Genomic DNA, 25562 nt, shown 5'->3' with positions numbered 1-25562 from the left:
TGGTTAGCTAAAGGTCTAAAGGCAGATAGCATGCAGTGGATATGCTATCTGCCTTTAGACCTTTAGCTAACCACTGTGTGTTATATTGTGGCATTATTTATTGGTTGATGTGTGAGATAAAGATATATATGTCGTTTTATGCAATTTTTGGGGGCGCCTATTTAACGTAAGGACAACAGATCAAAATTAACCTTTTAGGCTCCCTGTGACCGTTGATGAGCCCTGTCAAATAAACTAATAAAATAAAAATACATTTTATTACATGACATTCATTTGGCCGACGCTTTCGTCCAAAGCAACTTGCAATACGTGCATTTAACCTCTATAGTAACAAGCTAGATGTCATCCTAAAAGACTTGACTTGACTTAAGCAGATGAAAAGGATTTTGGTTTGACTGAGGCAGGTGTAAAGGTCATTAAAGTGGTTTAAATGAGATCATGTAAAAGCAGCAACAATGACCTCTAGTTCTCTTGAGTAAGACCCTGAATCGCTACCATCTCCTGAGCTTTCGTTCTGTAGCTGACCCTACACTCTGACACTGCCAGCTTAAGGGGGAAGAGAAGTAAGAGAATTTCCCTGTGGGGATCCATGAATTATCTGAATAACATTACATGTGGTATAAGATGAAAATTCATCTTCGAGTGCTGCCTACCTGTGTTAACCCTCTGCCAGCCCACAGTGAAAGGAGTCCTGGTCTGGATGAGGTAATTGGTGATGGGGCTGCCGTTGTCTCTGCCGGGTCTCCAGGCCAGCTGGGCTGTACTGTCTGTCACCTCCTCCACCGTCACAGAGTCTGGAGGGCTGGGGGGGCCTGGCTCAATCACAGGAACAGAAGCTGTGAGGTACTTGTACATGCAGAGGCACAGACAAGTCTACAAAATGTGGATTTAAATGTGTGTACGCACACATACTGCAAGGAAAACATTTGCATAAAAAACACATCCATCCAACTATATTGCTATGAGAGATTACTATGCTTAGTTGAAAGCCTTTATATCTTAAAATCAACATTAGCAAGAGAAAAACATTTTTTAAAAGCTTTGAGTTTGAGGAGAAGTTATGCCCTTCACAAGGAATTAAAAGTTAATTCAAGATTTATCCTCCAATATTCACCCATCTTGTAATCCTTTCCTTTAATGGTCCTCCTGGTCGTTGATCGATGAAACATCAGACATTAAGTAGAGGCAGGGAGTCAAATTAAAAGGTAAAAGAAGAAAAAGGGCCTCATAGCCCTGAAGAACCAGAGTTTTATCATTTATTGTCATTATCCCACCAATTAAGTGGTGTGATGTTTTACTTTAGCCTCATACTGTTTCCTGTTCTAATGAACGTGTCGGCTCAACAGAAATAATAGACCACTAGAGAGCTGTGAGACAGGCCCGCAGACTAATAACGCCCCTAGCTCTGCTCACACTCCTCGCCGGCTCTGAAGTGGTTTCTAATCTGAAGCAAAATATTCAAATTTTTAAAGTGTTAATTGATTATTTTAATAAGCAATCAATGCTTTGGAAACATAAACAACTGATTTTGTGTTTATGGTTCATGCAGTACGTATGTGCTATATGTAGAAATGCATGTATGTATAAATATTTAGCAGACTACGCTCAACATGCATGCTGAACAATGTTTTGTCTAAACACTTTTTTTTTTTTACAGAAGCCTTGAACGTGCTGCCCACATACATTTGCCCTTAAAGCCCTGGCTTTAGAGATATTGATCTCTGTAAAACTCATTAGCAGCTCTTGATGAAAAAACCCTTAATACACTGGCCTCATTAATACATATTAATAGAGCACACAATCAAGGATCAATTCCTTATCCTTTTAATTATATTTCATTGGCTGAGGCAAGAGGTGCTGTCAGTGTCTTGATGGTGTTCAAATAATCTGTTATTAATATGGACAGACTGTCTGGGCTTTTATTGTGAACTTGGCACAGGGCAAATTAATATCTGGCTGTATTATGAATACAGACACGGTAATATTATAATTCAATCTGAACTGAATATTACCCAAATTTGAAATATACGCCATCACACATGTCAGAAGTGATACTAAATAATAGTACGTTAGAAAAGTGATGACATAATAACGATAAAACATGTAGTTGTACAGCGTTATATTGACTGTGTATTTCCCTACATACTGTCTTCCAGGATGATGATGATGCAACTGTCAAACAAGCACAAGTGCTCATCAAGTGGTTTGAATGCTAATGACCATAATGATATCCGTATAACGTGACCTTCTCCATATCCACCACCACCCAGTGGAGTGTTTGTGAGGCATCATGGAGTGGCATCTAAAACATTTTCCATTGCCATTGTAAAAAACAAGAACCCCGACGATCACTCAAGAGTCTCTGTGTCAGGAGGAGCGATTATCATTGACCTTCAATGCTGCGAGAGGAGTGGAGTGAGACAGGATCGGAAGTAGCACCCTGCTAAATTATTGAGCTACTATCACTGGCTTATATTACATGAATTCAATAATGTGTCTATTGCCAATAACACCAATAATCATTGTTACTGCGAGTATGATCATGAAAGTCCAAATATGCTGCTGCGATCACACTCACTCCAACTTATAGCACAATCACACTGACACAATCATTATCACAATTAAATGTGTCCTGAATTATTCACATTGTTGTCGTAACATTAAAATGGCATTTTTTTGAGCACATGTAAATTCAGCCACTGAGGGAAGCTAGATTCTGCCTAAGTGTTTTCTCACCTACCTCTCGCAGTATACAGCCATGCACATAGTTTTGGTTTTATTTGTCATGGTTTTGAGCTTTCCATCTATGATATTTCTGCCTCCACTCCATATTAAATGCGGATAGAATGATATATTTTTTTTGTGGTGCTCCCAGCCTCGAAAGATGACATTTTAAAAAATTCAGCTGCAACATCTCTTTCCAGATTCAGTGTCCCCATTGCTTTGGATAATACACACAACACGGGACAATTTTTCTGGCAGAAAGCAGTTCCAATGAAAACAGCATGTTGTGTCGATTATCCAAACAGACAGGGGCACTTTTTTCTGAAAAGATATGTTACTGTCAGCGGTGGAAAGTAACTAAGTACATTTATTCAACAACTTAGGAAAAAGCATTGTCTAGTTGGGGCTCCTCATGTTTCTAATGTCTACGAGTTGTCTGCAGTTCCACCAAAGAGTGACTTCCCCTCTAAACTTCTCAGATGGTTCCATTTAAATAACTGTTTAAGGCCCAAAGAGATCAAAATATCCAATGTTACATGAAAACGCAAAGATTAGAGAAAATTAATTAAAAAAAGTAATACAACATTTGTAGCAGAACTGTTTTTTTCTTCTTCTTTTATACCCCGTTAATCATTTCATGACCCCTCAGATTTATCTTGTGACTCTTTGGAAGGGCTGAGGTTGGGAACCACTGAACAAAACTACCTAACAGTAAATAAAGCAGTTAAAAACTAGCTACATCTTGACCAGCTATAACAGTAACAGTATTAACAATCTAATAATGGCATATATAATAATATATCAGTCACAGTACATTTTGTACATTTTGCTGATAATAATGATTTACATTTACTTAAGTAATATGTTATATACAGGACCTTTACTTGTAATGGAGTATTTTTACATTGTTGCATTGCTTCTTTTACTCAAGTAAAGGGTCTGAGTACTTATTTTAACACTGTTGTTGTCAATTGTATTGAGGTGGCGGAAGTCATCTCAGAGATGGGTATGTCACAACCTGTGGGCAAATAAAACCAAAACTACCTGCATGGCTAGATACCACTGGAGGTCAGCGAGAAAACATGTAATTTGGGTGACCACAGATTGTATCATGGGTGGTTCATTTACTGTATGTGCTTAGTATGGTGTTGCACATTGATTGAAAGAGTTATTTGTGACCTTTATGGGTCATAGGTATAAAGGTTTAAAGTGGTGGTTTCCACACACAATAATGACTGGCCCGCTGCTAGACGGGAAAATCGACATGTGGCCACTGTTAGTTTGTTGAAGTTGTGATCAAGCAAAGGCATTCTTTGTCCTCCATGACTAGTTTTCTATCCAGCTTCATGCTTTGTCGCCCAACATTTGAAGCTATTCGATCTAAGCAACGAGACATCCATGACAGCTGCCGTGAGCAGGAAGTGTAAATAATGCACAATCTCTCCAGTCAGTACTAGGCCAATCCATTTCCATGGCCTTGTATTGCTTCTACTTGATAAACAGCCTTATTTAAACTTTAAAACACAGCAATTTGGAAAGGAATGCTTATTAATGCCATTTGCCTAGAAGATCTTCAACATGCCAAGCTGAATCACTGGTGGGTATCCTTACAAGATAAAGATATGGATCCAACCATTTCAAATCCTGACACCAAAATCATCCCTCACCTCATCTGACATTTAACATATTTGCGTAGTGTCAATTTGCTGGGCTGTTTGGCGTATTGATCAAAGCTAGAAACATCCCCCCTCTCACGTTGCACACAATACAAACTGCAACTCCCCGAAACATATAACAAAAGTTCTATTTTGTTCTACCCGATGTAACTCTTGACAATTGTGTCTCTCTGGAGCTATACATACTGCATGAGTGAGCACAGACAGGCATCTAAACATTCCACTGTCAAGCACATTGCAGCAATATTGAAAATTGGTCATTACAAAGAGAGAGAGAGAGAGAGAGAGCGAGAGAAAACAACACATTCTTACAAAAAAATCATAGCTACTACTCCTGTAATTTCACAGGTTTGTCAAGTTCTCTACTTCCACAAACATCCCTGAATGCAATAAAAAAGAAAAGCATGCCTCCTCTATTTGATGTAATCAAGCGACTGCGGCTAGAATGCTAGAAATAAGCAGGATACACTCTCTGATGACATCCAGAATGATTTTCATGAGGATATGGGCATTCTGGTAGCACTGCAATCACTGGCTGAAACGAAACCCATTTGAGTTTAAAAGCTTAAGTGAACATTATACGCCCTGACAGTCAGCATTCTTTATATTCTCAGTAAAGCATATCCATATGATGTCTTCTTTTTCCTTCATTTGGTAACCCTTACAGAGCACAGACATCTTTTTATTGTGGGTTGTTTTGTGGCTACATCCATCACCCATTTTACAGCTATTACATGTCGAAGTGTCCTTGAGCAAGACACTGAACCCCAAGTTGCTCTCAATGGGCAGGCCAGCACTTTGCGTGGCAGCTCCGCCGCCATCGGAGTGTGAGTGAGTGTGTGAATGGGTAAATGAGAGGCAAATTTTAAATCGCTTTGTCCGTAGAAAAGTGCTATATAAGTAAAGTCCATTTTCCATTTACACTTAAGTCTAGATTTTTAATTTCCCCTTTTTTATAAAAGCTGTAAGTCCAGTTATAATTAGTGACTGCAGAGCAGAGAGGAGGTTTTCTTACCTTTCACAATCAATACAGCCACGGCTGACAGGCTCTCCACATCTGTGTCCACCACACAGATATATTTGCCGGCATGGTAAAGCTGAATGTTCCTAATCATCAGATCTCCTGCTGTTCTCTACCAAGGAGGAAAGAAAGCTTTGTGTAGCATGAAAGATAACAGACCTTGTGACAGCTTATTAAAGAATGTAGTGAAGCATATATAAGGTGCAGTAAATAGCGGTGCCAAAAACGTTTGCAGATCCTGCAGCTATTTAGCTAGGACTTTGCAGAAGAAAATCAGGCCTGTTTTAAAAGAGGCATTTTACACCAAAGATATTTTACACATATCGCTTGACAGGTCTTGCAGTCAAAGCCATAAAGGTAAACATAATGCAACATTTCTGAATATGACAGAACCTCTTAGTCCCATACTGCTGTCCCAGATGAGCTCAGATGAAAAGGTTCAAGGCCAGAATTCACAAACATTGTATGCAGCAAAGGTAGTTTTTGTGTCCGACAAGACCTCGGCTATTTTACTTGCTTTTTACAGAGGTCATCACCATGACCTTCGAGACCTGTTGCAAGAAACTACACAAATAAGCTATTAGTATAGAGTTCAGCTGGTTTTTGCTTGACTGGAGAGGAAAAAAGGACCCTCTAGATTCTCATCTGATAGGACACCCTTAAGCAGCAAATGGTAAATTAGTGGTGAAATCATTCTCTTGGTATTGGCAGGAAAATGTGGCAGTAGAGCCAATGTGGTTTAATTATGGAAATTAAATTCCTTGAAGCAGCAAAGTTAAGTTGATAATCTCTTTGGACTGGGGACATTCTAGCATTTCTGGGGAAGGGGTCTCTTTTCAGATAAGAACATTGTCAGTCAAACACACACGGAAAGAATGGTTAATCTCGAAGGGTGTGAGGGTGTTCTGAAAGTGTTTTGTCATTTGGGGCTCTGCCATGCTTTCATTCCTTTAAAAGACACCTCTAATGATGTGTATCCTCTTTCTGTTATAAGTAGCTCTGCAGCAGGCTATATCAAAGTAGGATTTTAAAAGAATTCAAGAACCACAAGACAACCACAAGTATTAAAAATTAGGTTATTTCAGAAGGCTGAGCTCGAGTAGAAGTGTACTCAAAAAGATGACAACCTGTCACAATGGCTGAGCAACTAACGCATTACCTACATGATGATTTTTATGTAGGAAGGGTATTTTGACATACCCACCACCATGTTTCCATTCACAAAAGTACAATTGGAAGCTTAGAAGGGCTGAATGAGCTAATAGTGCTTCCTTCCAAAGATTTTCACATTCTCACAGCTTATTATGCCTCCAAGGAGACTTTTAGAATTGCGAAAAGGATGCTATAACACCCATTGCAGCAAAACTAGCCACAGTAAATCTCTCCAAGAAATACCATGATGTCAAACCACAAGCTGTCTCTTTTAAGTAATGGCAGGGATGCAAGTGAACCAAGATGGGAAGAGGTGCCAACTGCCCATTCGCACGTTCTGAACAAGTACGACTGCGGGTCACTCACCCCGCCCACTAGCTCAAAGTGACCATCTCCCTTGGCAATGAGCTGTCCGTTGAAGGCCCAGGAGAAAGAAACGTCAAGGACGGGGTCACTGGCGACCTGACAGGGTAACACGATGCTCTCGCCCACAATGATCTCCATGTCCACTGGCCCCTGGGTGATTCTGGTTGGATCTGCCCCAGAAAGAAAGCGTTGTGAGAGTCATTTCTGACGGGGCGGCTGCCAATCTCACACGGAATATGCGACATTTCATTGCAACGACATAAGCAGTGCATTGTTGATTTTCTGAAATAGAGGCTCACTAGTGATACAACACTTGCTGAACCACAAGAACATGCTCTGTAATACATTAAGTCACAGGCAGAGCAGTATTATCTATATAAAGGAAGGTCTCGTGAAAGTCTTAGTCGAATAATGTGATAACACGAAGCCTGCCACTACTAAAATGGCCTAATACTCCAGGCTGACATAGCTGGAATAATCTTCTGAAATCCTGATAGCAATTACAATACACTGTGGATCAGATAAAACTTGAGGGGTACTGCTTCAAAGTCTACAATAGCAACCATTTGGTTAAGTCTGCTGTGCTTCAAAAGTCAAGATAATGAATCTGCTAGAATCAAATAAAGAAGGTTCAACACAAAGGAAGAGGATTTTCATTCTATACAGTACAGTATAGACTGTAAAGGGATTTAAAAAAAACACATGTAAAAAGTATCCCCACAGTTCTTAAGCTAGTAATAATCAGTGTCTGGGTCATGGCTCTGTGTCACTGACTGCATTACGGCCTTAAAAAATACTCCAGTCATTTAAAAAAAATAACTGGGCTTGGCAGGTACAGCAGCAGACAATATCATTCAGCACATTAATAAAACCAATAAGAAAACACGCAGCTATCACTCCAATGGAAACACACACACACTCAACAATAACATCATCTGTAGCACCTCCTCACTTTCATTGCTTCCACTCAGGGCACTTTCATTTGTTGCAATAAATTGGCTGTTTCAACTGCTTTGAGGAAAACAATGATCGAGTATTTTCTCAAACACCTTCCAAGTGCATTAATGCAGCCGCTGCAGAATGCAGCCAAACAAAACAACTCAATAAAATTAAACTGAAAGACAAGAGGTTTTTCAAGTTGCAGTTGAGTTTTGGTAACGATTACAACCCCTCAAAAATAAATGTACAAAAATCACATTTGAAAATTAATCTAAAAACATTTAAGGATGTAACTTTATGTTTAGTCCCTTAAGGATAGAGACTTCCCAAAGTTTTGACATGCTCCTCAGAGCAAAACCTAAAGTTTGTTTATGTTTTCTACCCACCAGTTATTGACTCAAGTCCTCGCAGTACAGTAGCTCTCTCTTGTGTTAATCCATACTGAGCAATAAATTCTGCTTACTAAGTGGGATATACAAACATTCTACTATTTCACAGCGGAGCTTACCGGTAACAAGGAGCCTTCCAGTTGTACTCGACATGCCAAATCTATTCCTAGCGAAGCACGTATAGCTGCCTGCATCAGACTTGCTCACATTGGCAAGCCTCAGTGTTCCATCTGGGGAAAGTGTGATCCTATAGAAGTGTACAAACAGAGACAGCAGTTTACAATCCAACTTCCAAGAACAAATAATCATTTTTTATCATTAGATAAACTCTGATTCTGAATTTGTCTACACGACAATGTTCTGCATGATCGTGGACATCGAGCAGTCAAGCAGTTTTTGTATGTGCATTGAATATTGATCAATTAGACCACACAAGGCTTCAAAAGAGCACGTGTGGGATAAATAATGCATCTGCTCTGATATCTATACAGAAAAAAATACTGAATTGGTTATGTGCGTACATCACTGCTTTGAACAGCCATCAGTCTTTTGCTATACCATCATAAAAGTGGTTTCAGAACACATACAGCAACTTTCGATTCAGTCATTACCTGTCATTGGTGTGGATAGGCAGGTTTCCTTTCTTCCACAAAATGCTGGCGATGGGATAGGCCTGGGGTTTACACTCTAAAGTCACTGTAGTTCCTGCCTTGGCTTTGAGCAAAGCTCTGAGGACGTTCCCTGTGAAGTCTGGAGGAGAGGCTGATGGGAAACAGTAAACTGACTTTAGCACAAGACTGCAGCAAATCTCACAGGGCATTTGAAGCATGCTTCAGTTTGATCTGTGAAAATCATCAAATAGTAAAGTAATGGAGACAGACATTTTAAACGCTTCCAATGGAAATCATATAAATATAAAATTGAACCACTACTGATGATTAATCCATTTTTTATGTATAAAATGGATTTATGAAGAAAGCCTATCTGAATGAAAAATATTGTAACTTTTAATTGGTTATATTTTAAAAGATCATGTTTATTGTTCAACTGGGAATTCTGTATCTATCGCCCCATCCTCACCATCACATCAAAGTAAATCAGGATATCACAAAGGCACATTTTTTTATTTTTTAAATGTGTTTGGCCCCACAAAACCATCCTCACTGACCCCATTATCTGCTAATCCAGACAACCTTTAAGAATGACAGTAAGTTGACCTTTAAGATTCTTTGGCAACAATGATTTGAGGATTTAAGGGAGAGATAAATGCCATCCTACCTAAAACCATTAGTTCAGCAGCAAAATATATGACGCCGTGTTTATTCTCAGCCACACACTGGTACATGCCAGCGTCCGATAGTGTCAGCACTGACACTGACAGGACTCCGTCCTCCACATGGATTCTGTCCTGTGAAGAAAAGGATGAAAGAAAGCAGTTATTGCTTAGCACTTAAAGGTAGCTTTTGCTTTGCTCAGCGTACTCTGGCAAAGCTCAATAAGCGTTGGATTGGGTTAGAGGCACTGTCAATGGGCGTAGATCAAATGAGGATTATGTTGCAGAGAATGAAGAGCACAAACCATATTTTTGTTTTTTCAAATATGCTTCTTCTCACCATCATGTAAAGCAGTCTTTATAGCTTGCCGGTTGGTCCTGCTGGTCTAAACGGTTTCTCAATGGATGTTTTGAAGACTAATATCCTGTAGTGAAAACTGGGCTTGCAAGATTTGTGTCTGTGTAGCTAAATCAATTATTATTCTGTTATAAAAGTTCAATTATTTTCCATATACATGCATCATCAAACATTTTTGTTGAATGATTTATATAAAACAGATTTTGTTTGAGGTGTTATATAACTCTACATGCATCAGTCTGATCTTATGTTGTTTCTGTTTTGCCTGTGAGGATTAAGCTCTCACATTCATTCTCAGTATCATTAAAGTATGTACATTCACACAACGGTATGCTTAACATAAGCCCTATACCGTACATCTGAAACTGAAACCATGAAAATTCAATTCAATTAAATTTTATTTATATAGCGCCAATTCATGACAGAAGTTATCTCATTGCACTTTTCCTATAGAGCAGGTCTAGACCGTACTCTTCATAATATTATTTACAGAGACCCAACAATTCCCACCGTGAGCAAGCACTTGGCGACAGTGGCAAGAAAAAACTTCCTTTTAACAGGCAGAAACCTTGGACAGTTGATAATACTGCCGCTTTAATGGCAAAAATGCTAATCATATTCTAAATCTTGAGACAGTGATTATATTCTTAAAATCAAATTGAAGAATGACATTTAAAAATGTCTTTTTAATAATAAAATCTGATTATATAGGTTATATTTGCTGTCCTCGCCCTGAGCATTATTAAATGCTACTGAGAAAATAAATCTCATTGTCACATGTTGAAGTCAGGTCAAGTTTAAAGCTATGGATCTCAAAATACACAAGACTACATGTATTTCTCTGGTGGACTGGAGTAAGGTGTGCTGCTATATACAGTATATTTCACAGGAGATTAAGCCCATTGTCCCTAAATCTGGAAGAGCTTAAACATGCACCATGAATAATGAAAAACAACCACTGACTACATTCAGATGAAATGGAGCAATCTCCCGGGGACTACACTGATCCACTCTCTAAGACTGTGTAATCTGCCAAGGTAGAGCAGAATAAGAGACAGTTACATCCATGTCTCATCACTGGCACACCTCGGCAAGATGTTTACACTCTCCTCTCATCTCACTCTGAATTGCACTTAGAAAAACAGCAGTGCGTTTGACGCCAGGCTCTCTAAAATGAAAGGATGAGCTGAAGCTGAAGATTAAGTCTTTAAAATGAAACATTGGTAGGTGGCAGAAGACAGGCATTAATTTACCTCTGAGAGTAGCTGTTGGCCGTTCTTTAGCCACGTGTAGGAGGGTTTGGGCTTCCCATTGGCCCGACACTCCCAGTATAGTCTCTCCTCTATGGCCAGGGCCGTGTCCTTCACGGCCTGGATCCACTGAGGCTTGGCTGAGGGAACAGAAATACACTCCACTGAAATATCTGATGAGAGCCAGGGGGACAGATTTTGAAGGAGCAGAACTAACTCATAAAAATGCTGCATCCAAACTAGTTCAAGGGAAAGCATGCGCAGACTGACAGCTCAAATAAGTGGAAATCATAAAACTTAGGAGAATGGGTTTGACTTTAAAGGGAGAAGAGTGAATATAGGGTATCACTCAGTTTCATCACTTAAATGTGTCAGCAGCCTGTGGCAACTCAAGATTAGCACCAAATACAGCACCACAAAGCAGGAAGCTCCCATGACAGGTGAAGTGCACCCGACATCACCGCTCACCCCAAGCTGTCACCTTAGTTTTCTGTATAATAAACCTCACACCTGTCTGTTTCCCATCCAGCACACAACTCCTTGCGTCTTACCTCTTACATATTTACAGATTTTCAGGAATTCTCATGGGTTTCATGGGCGTTGTGCTCATAATAAGCACAGCTCACTTCGCTGGCACTGTACATGCCGTCAACTGCAATTTCAAGTGTCATTTTCCCTCCCCCACCAATTCACGGCTGAAAGAAGCCAAGAACCCCAAAATGTAATAACTGCGGTTAAAATTAAAACCAACAGCGCTTATTATCCGGGAAGAAGGTAATGACTTTTTCCAGCTGTGTATATAACAATGAGCTGTTAAAATTAGAAATAACAATTCTTAACCATTTAAACCACATCTTAATGTCACATACTAACAGCAACACCATTAAACCTAGGACAAGATGGATGGAATTTTTGTCGACTTCAACATAGCAAAGATCTTACACAATTCTTAATCATTTTACAATTAGTGAGATTTTTTTGTGTTGTCTTAGCAAGCCAAACAAAAGTCTTAGTACCATAGAAGGCCAGTCGACCAGTGGCTGTGTTCTTGCCCATCTTGTTCTCAGCCACACACTCGTATCCTCCTGTATCATCCTGCTGGAAGCTGGGGATCTCCAGCACGGCATTCGAGTACTTCATTTTGACTTTGCTGGGGAAGGGAACGCCGTTAGCCCTCTTCCAGGTGATCTCTGGGACAGGGCTGGAAGAGACAGAGGAATTGAACCTCAGAGGAAATTCTGATTCAAGTTCCTTTGAACTTTTAAGATTGTCACTCATGTTGCAGGTGTGTGTAATAATCCTGCAATAAAGTGTGATGGAGCTTAAAGCCTATTCGCTGTATTTTTTGCGGATGAATGGTTTAGAGTTAGCCCAATACAACAACAAAAAATGCCTCACATGGATTTCAGACTAATCATGGCTTGATGCCACACTCTAAGAAACATAATTGCCACAGTAACTTTACTATATAGAAATCCAGAGGTTCCTCGTCTGGAATGAAAGACAGCAGAAGATTGAAAACATGCTTCAAGGAATCCAGCTTACTTCCCAAGGGCGAAACACTCCAGCGTAACTGTTGATCCTTTTGAGGCGGGTACATTGTCTGGGAAATTAACTTCTATTTTCGGCTCGTATTCACCCATCACTCCTATGAAGAGCAAGCACAAGAACTTGCTCACTCTTCCATTATTCATGACTTACAAGCAATATGGCTTGCATTATGGACCAAACAATAGCACTGTAAAGCTAACAGAGGAGAAATAGAAGGCACATGAGCAAATATTCTCTCATGGGTAAACTCAAAGCAGTACATCACTTAAGTGTGCAGTCGCCAAAGCGCAGTGAAATACCAGCAAGGAATAATTTAAATCTCTTCTTGGCAGAATAGACAGTGTATATTTGAGACCTTGTTTTTCAGCTAGTATGGTTGTTTATCTATTATTTCAAAGCTTGAGTGGGCAGTTCCCAACCTCTGGTGTTTTATTGTTTGTATCAGTATTCGGGGAAGACAGTCGAGACCAGGATAAGAAAGTGATGCGATGGGATTTAAATGTATGCGGCTACATGTACAGTACACTGAGTGGAAACGAACTGGTTAGGCCACCAGAACACTCAATGTAATGGTCCAATGACGTATGGTTTATGTTTAATTCATTCTGAAGGCAATCTTTATTCAATCTTTCTATGAAAGCATAACAGAGAATAGAACAACAGACCACTGAGGACTGGCCTGAGAATTCATGTGAAAGCACAGGGAAAGCTTTTAAAGGGAATGCGAATTATAAGAAAGCAAAGTCAGCAAAGAAGAGATTTGGGTGCTTTGTTTGTTGGCCTACATTGAGGAGCAACTATTTACTTACAGGCATTAGCACTCGGTGACTCAACTACAGTGAGGCATGACAGGACAAAGAGCACTCATGCTAGTATGATGATTAAAGCCACCATGAAAGGAAAAGTCCTTAATACATGGCTGAAAGGCACACTTGTCACATCAAGGCCTTAAGCTGTGTCTTACCATCTGTCCTGAGGACCAGAGACGTAGGTGAGCTATGAACTTTGCCCTTTGTGATGCTGTTCATCACTACACAAGTGTAGTTACCCACATCAGAGGGCTCCACCTTGGCAATGTAAAGGTTTCCTGTCTGCTGGGAGACGAAACGCCGATTGTCTTGTTGAACAAAGTATGGGTACTCATTGAAGACCCATGCATATGTAAGGTCTGGAAGACAAGACAAAGACGCATATGAGCCGATCACGGACACCATATAACGTGATATTAAATGTGATTAAGAGTCTTAAATGTGATTATAAAAAGGATAATTAATGGTTAAAAACACCTAGAAAACACCTAGAAACTGTAGTGTTGGAGGTTAAGATGAAGGGAAGAGAGTTTACCTCCTGAGGAAGTGGGCGTTCCACAAAGTAACACCACTCCTTGTCCCTCTCGGACTGACACTGCACTTCTGGTGTGGACTTTGAAATGATCTAAGTCTGAGAGGGAAAAAAATGAAAAAGGAAAGATCACTGCAGGATCTCAGACATCAGAGTGGAACAGAGCTGAGCAAAAGCTTTCAGCAAGACACTGACACAAGCCCATAAGGAAATTCTCATGAGAACTGCACTTCTGCAAAGAAAGAGAGAAGAAACAGGGTGAGACAGAAATGGGCTTGTACATATGAGGGGTTTTGTAAAAGACCAAAATACAGTGCAGACATTTTTAACCCAGGCCCTAAATGAGATATTAGGACATGGGAACTAGGCTGGTAAGAACAGGTTATAACTCCAGTCGTGTACATGTCTATGAAAGCTGTGTAACCACATGAGCATGGCATGATGGGATAGGCTGCAACCCAAACCAGGCTCATAACACAACAAGAATAAGTTGAAAAAAAAATGTAATTAAAATAAATACTTCATCCATTGATGAAGACTATGACATGCGGTTGGTTGCTTGGTCTAACTTAAGTTATAGTAGGTTAAACAAGTAGCTATTGCTTAATATTAATCTATTACATGACATCCAAATAATGCTAAGATAAAACAAACTACATAATAATAACATTGATACACTTTAGGTGTTTGTATTATTACATATGTTTTCCAGCGCATGTTAATAGTTAAAGAGTCAGGATCACAAAAACATACACATATTTTCCTACATAGCCCTAGTGGTATCTAGCCATGCCGGTATCTCCCGGTTACTCTGTTTAATCCACAGATTTGCTGCAATCAGTTTTCAGTTGGGACTATTTTCATTTGAAGGTGAAAATTTGTAAAAACTCTTATCAGCGAGGTGTGCAGATTATCCAATGTAACCACGACATTGTTTCTGCAAGGCCTCATTGTTGTTATTTTAAAATGTCATTATTAAATTTTCTAAGCACCACAAATCTCAGCAGTGAATATCCTAAAAGCTTGTCAAATAAAACCAAAAATATGTGCATGGCCAGATACCACCAACAGAAGGTGTGAAAAGATGTTTTGTTGTGCTCATGAATAGAACCCTTAATGAATAGTATATAAATAGCAAGTATTCACTTATTTATTCATTTGCAATGTTTGCTGGTTTCACCACCAAAGATATGTGATGTGAAAAAAGTCACAGTTTATATATAGTCCAACATATTATTTTTGTGGCAATGCAGTTATAATATAAAGCAATGTTTGCACAGTTTCTTTTATTCATTTTCATAACTCTTATTTTCTTTTTTTTTTTATAACAGAACCGGCATATTATACTCCGATCAAAGTAAACGTCGGTTTCTTCAGGCGTTGGCCCTTCTTTAGCTATTCATACACTACTTAAGTATTGTGGCTGACTACTTTAGCCCAGAGTCCATGAAAAATGAAGTAGGAGTCACACTCAGACTGCTCCCATGCTACTTCAACATTTAATGTAGCTTCACACCAATGTTGCAGCACTCTGATAAATATTGCAAATATCAGCCACCCAGTTCGGTGTGCGTCCATATTATTTGCTAGATGCAGTTACACTTCCATGCCATGTCTTAGTAAAAAGTGACAAACACTGACTGTAACTTACAGGCAAACTGCAGACTTGCTCTCCTGCTGAGGATAGCTCCTACAGTGTTGTACGCCATACACTGGTACATCCCTACATCCTGGTAGCGGTCCAGACTGCTTATAATGAGGTTGCCCCCAGACAGACGCCGCCGGCGATCCAGGCCCAGATTTATGAGAGTCCCATTCAATGACCATCTGTGGGGGCAAAGACACCGTCAGTCCCTGGCAAAACGCACTGTTCTTTCTACCAACCAAGGTGGTCTGACAGGAGGTGAGGGGAGAACACAACTCACTGTAGTAACTCACTTGAAGTAACAATAATATACTGTGTATCTGTACTGGTGTCGAGGAATTCACAGGCTTGCAGGTTGAAGCGTGAACAGCATGTGATTATTGCCATTAATTCTCTTCCTGCTGTGCTTCAACTTTCCTGACAAACAAAATTTCAATCAAAAGTATTTTCTAAAGTCATAAAGAGTTACTTGGAAAAGACAGTTGATAAATATGTGCACGTCTGTCAAAAGTAAATATACTGATAAGCATTTGAACGGCCTTTGTAGTCTTAGTCATATTTTTGTTTTCTTTACACTCCTAAATTCTTGTCGGCTGACATTTTTATAAACTGCATGTTATTCATAATTCCATGCTGCTACCTCATCATATTCTGCATATGTTTCATGATTGTTGCATATTTTTGTCATGTAATATAATAATTCAGTAATCCATAATGCTGCCATGTCCATACATCTAAGTCATTTGTTTAACTTACATTATTGGTTATGTGTTCTATGCAAATGTATTATTTATATTGTATTTTTTCTTTTATTCTTTTTTTTCTTTATTTTGCTCTATCACTATTTGCTGCTGCAGCTTTCCCATTTTCCCCCAGGAATCATTAAAGTTTAATCTTAGAGTATCATACACAAAGCTGCCCTCTGCTATTTAAGGGAAGCAGAAGATAAAGGTTTTAGAAGCCATCCTCGATATCATCATCCGTCTTAACCATAATCCCCTCTACTCTGTCACATTATATTTACATAATGTGACATTATTCCACCTTTGACTTCTCATTAGGACAAAACATTAGCACTTGGCAAGAGGTAACAGTGGCTGATATAACAAAGGATGCCTTTTACACTCCTTTTCAACTTCCATTACATCTTTCCCACACTTAGTAGGCGTGGGAATTTAAAAAAAATATTCTTTCAGATTGTGCTATCAAATAAATGAAGCACCTAAAAGAACTGTTAAAACATGAGGTTAATTCATTGACTTAAACAAGTCCCACTATTCAGTGAGAAAATACTTTCTTTCTCTGCCACCACAACACTCTCTTTTTAAATACGGTTCAAAAATGGAGCATTGATGGGTTCAAGGACAGAACACTTTTCAAGAATGCTCCATCATTTTTCTCAAAGCATAGAAAATAACATTTTTTCCCTGCAGCCACAGTTTTCTATTCTGCTTTCCTTAAGAGAAAATGAAAGACGTGGAGGCCGTAATGGGTAACTTTGCAAAAGCTTTCAAGTCTAGCCTGCAAAATAATTTCTTTACTTATCCAAATGTTGATGAGTGCTGCCATATTCTAAGCACTTGATGGCTGTGTTTCTGTATGTATAGTGATTAACACTACTACTTCTTACGGCTATACAGTTTGAGAGACTGTTTGTACGATAAATACCTAAAGGGTTGGATCGGCTAGTGATACATGCTTGTGTGTGTTTAGGTGTTTGTGTCCACTCGCATGCATTCAGCTGTTTATCCCTGAGTCACCATTTTCACCTCTTTTTGACCTGCTCTGAAGTGCCTCTGCTGTTTAGTGGTGCCCTGGACATTGGACCAGATGATTGAATAGCAACTACAAAACTGAATTACTCAGCTTGAGACTCATTTTGTGAACACGTGTTGTCTGGCCATCTGACCACAGAGAAACTCGAGTATTCTGAATGATCCTGCAGTCCAGAGCCACAGGCTTCAAACCTCTGGTCAAGTAAAGGTTGGGCAAGTCACCCCTCTGTTTAGATTTGAAAAAAAGTGACACTGCATCACTTTTATGACCAGCTATGGAGAAGATGTGGTTTTCTCCCATGAGTTATTATGCTGCTACAGTGTGCATACTATGAAAATCTCATCTCTTTGTGAGTGACTGGCAGAGGAAAGAAAAAGGGAGGAAGGAGAGGAAGGGGGAGGGAGCACTGTGAGCCCATTTACACTTCAAGAGAGGAACTAAAGAGGTGCTGAGGGCATGCAGAGCCTAGCACAGCCAGCTTGACAAGACACCACGTTAAACATGCGCATCTCACCTTTAATCAGTACATGGAAATACCTGGTCTTAGGCGGGGGATGTGAAAAGCCTAAAATTTTGAGCGTATGTACTCAATACCACTATCATTCAGCTCGTCTCTGCTGGCTGTGCTGCAGCAATTCCATTGTTGAATGCCAAAGACGCTTGTAATCAATGCCTGTTGGTGCCAACAGGTGTCTAGCAACCTGCATTGGTCTGGTGGCGTTTTATAAGAGGAGATTTAAGATGCATTAAGATGCTACACATGTGTCACTAAGATAATATCTGGCGAGACAAGAGGCAGATTGGCGGCGTGTTAGTCAATATGAATTAGTAAAGCCATAATGACGCCACTGCTTAGAGTGTCTGTATGCATTTCAGTCTAGTTTGGAGGAAATTAAAAGGGGAGGAAGCACCTTTCTATTCCATGTGAAAAATCTTTATAAATCCTCATTTAAAGTGTCGTAAATGACTGAAATTGGTTTTACATGAATGAGAAGCTGCAAGACTGACAGTAATATGAAGAATATATCTATATCTATGTATAATATATTTATATCTATAGATATTTTTTGTTTTTTAAAGAAAGAATATCCATTTCTTTTAAAAGCTGATTGTTTTAAATGGATTTTCAAACTGGTGTTATGTCCCCATACACCCAAAAGTTATTTGCTGCACTGATCACAGTATTTTACATTAAACAAGTTCCTCTTATGACATTTACAGCTCAGAAAATGCTTTCAGTGATGGAAGTGAAGAGAAGAATAGGGACAAAGTGCAAGTGAGCTGCCGATTATGTGCTGTATTTTTATAATCCAGTTTTCAGACAGATTTGGGGATTACTGATTTGTAAATCTGATTTTTTAACCGTCACAAACAAACATCAATTTTAATAATAATGAGCCGTATCTTTGTCTAAATGCTTACAGGCACCTTAATTTGAATGTGCTCTTACCTGTACTGAGGAGGTGGTGTTCCCTTAGCATCACAGGTCAGAGTAGCTTCTTCTTCTATGGAGTCGACAGGAATGAACAAGTCGCCTGGCTCCATCCTCCATCTTGGACCATGGTATGATCCACTGTCCAGACAATCTGTCAGAGAAACAGTAACAGCCTGAGCATAAAGACAGAAAAAAGTGCCATTTTGATAAAAGTCCGGCCTCCATAATTCCCTTCTGGAGGAAATAGGATATTCGGGTCTAATAGGGAGGCTCTTTCAAAATGGGAGGTTGGACATTACTAAACATGGGAAATGACTCAATACCTTTCATATTATCTTGAGGTGCTGCAAAGTGCAGATTCTTCTGAACGAATAAACTGAATAAAATGAAGACCTGAGTATGTACCAGGATGCCATTCTTGTCACTTTGAAAGTAGAAATGTTGCTTTTCCAGCAATTAAAAACAATTGTATTTTCATATTATACAAGAGAGCCCTTTTTTAATCATCCATTGGTAAATTGCTGTACATTATATTATTTTATTGTCAAAAAAAGTTATTTTTCAATTTGTCGTGAATTTAGAGGAGCAATTCTTGGTCTCCGTTATTGATCAACATAAACACTGTGATCAGCATTATTAACAAATACATTTCTTTAAGTAAAAGAAGTGATAGTCTTTGTTACTTAAATGTTCAACTAAGTGCCGAGGAAAAGAGTATAAAAGACAAGGAAACAACAGCAAATGTCTCTCCATCAGGTTACAATGAGTAGTGAAGAGAAAGATAGAGAGTTTTGTGTCTGCGTTGTGAATGGAAGTCAATACTGAGGAGTGTTCCTTTAAATCTGGGCCATCCTATCATCTCTGACACTGACATGATATTCAGCTCTTCAGCTATCATCCCGCAACTGTAAATGTAAGAACGTGATAGAATCATTACTCATATAAAAAGGTGGTTTACCTGCCAGACAGTCAATGATTGATAACAGTAGAAGCTGTTTCCATGGCAACGTCATCTTTGGCAGCCAAGGGCAAATGAGCCTTTCATCCAATAAGCTTTGAAATGGCACTCGTGTTCTCCGAGAGAGGGGAGCTTGACCTGTTGGAACAAGAATTTTTTGGGGTAAAACACCAAACTCAGCAAACCCCAAGATTTTCATCCCACTTTCAACGTAACGCATTTTAATAATCTAACAGGAGAAGACAGGGGAAGTGTAAATTTTAGTAGTGGAAATATAATTATGATATAATTGGATGTGGAGTTTGGTGCAGGATGTGTTTCATTTCTTCTGTCCATTCTCACATTTATAATCAGTGGAGATCCAGGCAGTTTCACTTTGTGCCCTGTGGTTTGGCCAACTTGCACCCAGAGATTTCTGAGGGTGATACCAGAGGCATATGGGAAGAAACCCATGCCAATCTATTAGGGGAGCGACCAACGCCTAAGCTCATCCTTCACTTGGACGGATTCACTCTGGCTGCCTGAGGAGACTTGGACCTGGGAATTGGGTGCCATCCAATCAATTAGATTCACCCACAGCAGCATGTGTCTCCCCACATGCTAGGGTGAATCAAGACAGCCTGATGAGGAAGCCATTCCACCCAGGTCCATAATCAAGGGCAAGTGTCTGTCTGCTGGTAGCATGTGTTGCAAATTGCAATGCGCCCGCTTCTTGCAGGAGGAGACTGAGCGAGTAATGATGCAATTATGAAATGTCAAACATACACACAACAGAGAACATAGCGATAACACAGCAGTTAAGTGAGCAGTCCCACACATAACCGTGTTCAGAGTATCTGCAGATCTGCGTACATTAGTGTGCACCTGCATGAAAACATGCACATGTACAGTACATAAGCTGGTCGGCGCACACAGAAGCACACACAAAACACAAATTTCTTCAAGAGGTGTTGAAGATATAGTAAGGGCAGAGACAGATAATAACACCAACCTGCTGAATGTCACACAACCCACACACACCTACACACCAAATTCACTTTCTCACTGTGTACAACACATATAACACTCCACCTCCACACACACACACACACACACACTCTTTCCATTTAGAAGACATAAGCCGTGATGTGTGGCTCATTTGTGGCCTAATCCCGGGACGAGCCTGGTTCAGAGCACTACTTATGGAGGGTCTAATTGTTTGTCAGCTGCCTGGATGTCAAATCAGACACGTGGGGTCTCAGCCAGGATTTTCTTCGCTACCTTTCATGTTTGCTTGGTCCTTTTTCTTCCCCCAAAGTCTGCAAAATTGGATTGGTATGCTTCCTCTCAAGAAGAGTCCTGCATGCCATACCTCAGTTATAGGCCCACAGTGTGCAAACTGCTGGCACCTCAGGACTGAGGATTGGTGTGTGGAAGGTACAGTGGGTATTACACTACTGTCGACTTTGCATGTTGTGGTTTGCATTTGTAATGGGGTTTTGTCAGGGATGGCACCGTGTAACAGCAGAAGCAATGTGTTCCTTTGCATTTTTGTTTTTTTTTCCAGATCTAATAAATCATTTACAAATGCAAAATACCCAGTTACACAATTCTGTCAGTGATATTACACAGGAGCAGATCACTGTGATTCACATGTACATACTTTATACAATTGTTCACACACGCACACACAGACACGAGCGCAAGCACGTAGACACCCACCCACACGCACACACACACACACACACACACACACACACACACATTCTCAGTTTGCACTCATGGATAATGGTGCTAACGATGACGGTGAGAAAAAGTGGTGAGAAAGCTTTACAAGGTGAATCGCTCTCAATCAAGGGGGGTACCTTCCTGTACCAACATACCACTGAGTTAACTGACACAAAAAAATCATGTAGAATCACGATATCTACCACCTCCATCACACTCCGCTTGCATCCAAGTAACACACTGGTTGAACAAATAGCCCAGCTGGCAGAGTGGGAGTGTACTTACTTTGAAGGCCTAAGCTGCATTCATCACAGATATTCCAGCTGACATCGTGGCATACCAGTATGCAATTACCTGGTGAATGTTGCAGGGTAGAAATGGTATGTGTGTGTGTGTCTGCACCTTTTACACTTACTGTATTTCAGGAGGTATAAAGCAATTCATTGCCATGACACTTCTCACAGTTTGAGGGAGGTATTTTTACCATTTTATACCTTTGAAAGAGGCTCCTTGAAAACTCTTGGAAAACATTTATGGTTTCTTTTTGATCAGCTAGTGCATACAAGCGCCATACACCTCCACCCAAGGCTGATTTAGCCCTAAAATGTGTTGATGTTGCCACACATTTCAAAGGGTGAGGTGAAGTGAAACTGGGCTGCAGTGTGGCATCACACCAGGTAGGAGCCACAGGAGCAGTTAGACGCTAAAATACCACTATGTGAGTAATGTAACAGCATGTCTACATCACTTTGACAAAGAAAGGCATGGCTGAGCCACAAAATAACTCCTCATTTAAAATAAATAAAAAAATAAATAAAATTTGTCTATGTCTGAATGCATGCCCCTCCAAAATCTAACTACTCAATGTGGAGGAATTGGCTGCAGTTGGGAGGGCACGTCACGTTACTCCAGCCTAAATCAAATAATTATCAAATATATGGCATTAGGAAATGATGGGCCATTTCGGGATAGTATGCAAGACAGGCCGACACGTGAGCCTATTAGAGTGAATAAATATTTTAGCATATAATATCACTGTGTAAATAATTTAGCTTTCTGTATTTGTGCACGTTCACAATTGCCAAGCGCGCTTATGGGCATTTTTTTTTGTGTGTGTGTGTGTGTGTCTTACCTCTTATCTTGAAATATCTTGAGAGCAGCAGGAACCAAATTTAGCCCTCACAAAAAAAGCGACAGATTGATCCTCCATGGAAACCTTGTTAGGAATATTTCGGTCACAATCGCAAGGTCGTTCATACAGGTGAAAAATCGAGCCGGTGGTCAGTCAGAGACAACGGGTAACGCAGGAGGCATAAACACACGCGTTTCATATCGCTGCTCTCCCCCTTCTCCTCCACTCCCCACCAAAACACACACACACACACGCGCGCGCACACACACACAACACCCACGTTGTTTGCTGCGCTGAATCACATTTGAAACATCCCCAATTAAGAGGCTCGACTCTCGCCTGTGTTTACGCTCTCAAATCCAACACGCGTAGGTCTGAAATTGGGCTTGAAAAGGAATCTTGCAGAGATGATTTATTATGCGCATCAAGTCAACTCCCCCTGCGAAGAAGAAGTGGGCTGTACGGCGGCGAGGAGGCGATGGAGCAGCCAAAACCAGCAGCGCTGGGATGGGAAAGTGCGGGAGGGAAGAAGACGCACCTGGCTGAGAACTGCGCCCCCCTGCGCCAGACAACAATAATGCAACGAGTCAGTAAGGCTGCGCGGTTCACCAACTATGTGGAAGAGCACGGTGTCGTTTTTCTTTTCTTTAAGGCATTTCTCCCATGTTTATAAAGCAAAAGTCAGCAGAAACCTAATTTCTGAAGATTATACCTGTAGATATTTTTGGTAAGGTCCACCTGGCCCACATGCAGCCTATAATTAGAAAGGGAAGAGGCACGGTCCAAAGACTTTGTCTAGAGCCAAGACCAACAGAACTTTGTTTTAATTCTAGTCCAGATTATAAAGTGTAATTTAAAACATGAACTAAAACTGATACTGAATGACACTAAAATTGTGTGAAATTTCGTGCGAGCATGCAGAATTGCTCATGTAATCATAGTTTCGCAGAAGTGGAATATTAAAGCTGCAATAAGCAATATTTGACCACTGGTGGGCCATTCTCCAAACAAACTCACAGCAGTAGCAAACAGGAGCTCTTTCAGGCGTCCAGGGTTCCTGACGTAAAGGTCCTGATCAAAAGGTGCAGCTAACGTAGGTGGAAGCTAAGGAGCTTTATAGAAATCAGATAAAACATTCAACAGTTTAAATTAAACAGCGTTGTTTTTGCTCCCAATTGCAATGATGAAGTGTTCTGAATTTACTACTGAATTTTCCAACAGCGGCTGAGGCTCCTGTGTAGTATTTAGAAGTGACAGAGAAAATATGATTTCTCATATACTAAGTTAAAATAATATATAGTAGTGTTAAATTATCGACTCCAGTGACTCTTGTGTTTCTATGTGGATGAACAGTGAAGATATATTTTTAAAGGCCCTGAAACCTTATTTTCTCAAATGGCCTTTTACTATGATCGATGGGGGTCCTCCATGAACACACACTTTTCTGCCAAAGTTAGAACAGTTTGGTTTATTTCTGTCCGTTTTTTTAATCTGTGCTCTTCTCACTGATTTGAAGGAGACGGGGCTCACTCAGAAAAAGCTAATAAATAAATATATAAATATAATAATATAATATATAAATAATACCTAAGAATGTTTTTTTCTTTAACTTTAACTTTGATTGTGTCTTATGTAGTGATTAATATTTAATATTAGAGACATACTTAAGATTTGAAACCGTGTTTTCAGGGGCTTTAAAAAACATCTATAGAAAATAGCCAGAACCAAAATACCAATAGTTAGGATAAGCATTTTAACAGAGGGTTTTCATCAGTCTTTCATCAGTCTTTCATCAGTCTTTCTGAAAAACTGAAACCTTGCTGGGGTTTTCAGTCTTTCTTTCCATATTTCTATAAGTTAAATCTACTGTAGCATAGCAAGCTACCATGACGCTTTGACAGCAGGCGCCAATAAGACACATTTTTGAATGCTATCAAAATAATAATTAAATTTTGGCAAAAAATGACAAGGTTCATGCTTTACTGTACAGTACAGTAGTATTATGTTGCTCAGAATATAGACATTTTTCAGCTTTTCAGAAAGCAAGACAAAAGAAACCCTCAATGAGAAACACCAGGTGCTATGTAGGACAGCCTATGCAGGAAAGTCATCAATGCTTATGGCTAAAAGGTGTTAGCATACTTAGCAACCGAATGCATACTTATATGTTTATGTTACTCCTTCTAGCAAGTGGCTGAATAGAAGTTGTGTGTTAGCCTGGGTTTGGTCCATATTCAACTCACCAACTCAGATAGCTTACCACATATGTGTCCACTACAGCCAGGGGACACCTATCCTAGCTTAGCATAAACTGGCAGCAGCTAGCCTGGATCTGTCCAAAGGTAATTAATACATTATATCTTGTTTGTTTGTTGTTAATCAGTACAAAAGTGTAAGAATGACATGTTGCGGTTTTATGGGGGGTTATGTCCCACACTACAGTATTTGTTGTCCAGTGACTGCAGTCTTGTTGTCACCGTGAAGTTGCCGGCAAAAACTGCAACTTGTTGTTTTTACACTTCGAAACTCCTAAACTAACTCCTGATAAAAATGGGTTTTGGTTGCTTTGGTTCGACTTTCTTCACCAGTCACTTGTTTACTTCAACAAGCCTTCATTCCACACTAGACAGGCAGTATAAAATCAGCTTGTGTGAGCTTATGAGCTAGGAGAGGCTGTCAGTTATAATATGTGGGGTCAGTGAGAGCCATTGGGACTCAAGTATACATGTACCAGAAAAGCAATATAATGAGCTGCAAGTGGCTGAAAACATAGAGCTGCAGAGTGGGGTGTTAAAATTACTCAAAAATGTGTGAATGTGGCTTCTTCTTTGTGTGCAAGTGGGGCATGCATGTGGGCTGAGCAACATCA

The 25562-nt window shown here is 39.9% G+C and overlaps 1 protein-coding gene across 1 annotated transcript in view; it reads right to left on the bottom strand.

Annotated features, from left to right (window-relative positions):
- Positions 1-23419, bottom strand: part of cntn3a.2 (contactin 3a, tandem duplicate 2) — a 33253-nt gene extending 9834 nt beyond the window's left edge. The window contains exons 1-15 of the mRNA XM_044212028.1: positions 22694-23419; positions 19855-19992; positions 18912-19047; positions 15692-15867; positions 14044-14139; positions 13664-13867; positions 12694-12796; positions 12165-12349; positions 11152-11288; positions 9546-9675; positions 8879-9029; positions 8387-8514; positions 6940-7109; positions 5416-5533; positions 654-812 (exon numbers count right to left, since the gene is read on the bottom strand). Of these exons, the coding sequence (XP_044067963.1) occupies positions 654-812; positions 5416-5533; positions 6940-7109; positions 8387-8514; positions 8879-9029; positions 9546-9675; positions 11152-11288; positions 12165-12349; positions 12694-12796; positions 13664-13867; positions 14044-14139; positions 15692-15867; positions 18912-19047; positions 19855-19909 (1948 nt within the window). The 5' untranslated portion in view covers positions 19910-19992; positions 22694-23419. The remainder of the gene's footprint in view (positions 1-653; positions 813-5415; positions 5534-6939; positions 7110-8386; positions 8515-8878; positions 9030-9545; positions 9676-11151; positions 11289-12164; positions 12350-12693; positions 12797-13663; positions 13868-14043; positions 14140-15691; positions 15868-18911; positions 19048-19854; positions 19993-22693) is intronic.
- Positions 23420-25562: the final 2143 nt, after the last annotated feature.

Source organism: Siniperca chuatsi, linkage group LG10 (assembly GCF_020085105.1).
Source record: "Siniperca chuatsi isolate FFG_IHB_CAS linkage group LG10, ASM2008510v1, whole genome shotgun sequence".
Taxonomy (NCBI): Eukaryota; Metazoa; Chordata; class Actinopteri; order Centrarchiformes; family Sinipercidae; genus Siniperca; species Siniperca chuatsi.
This window is presented reverse-complemented; position numbering and strand designations above follow the sequence as displayed.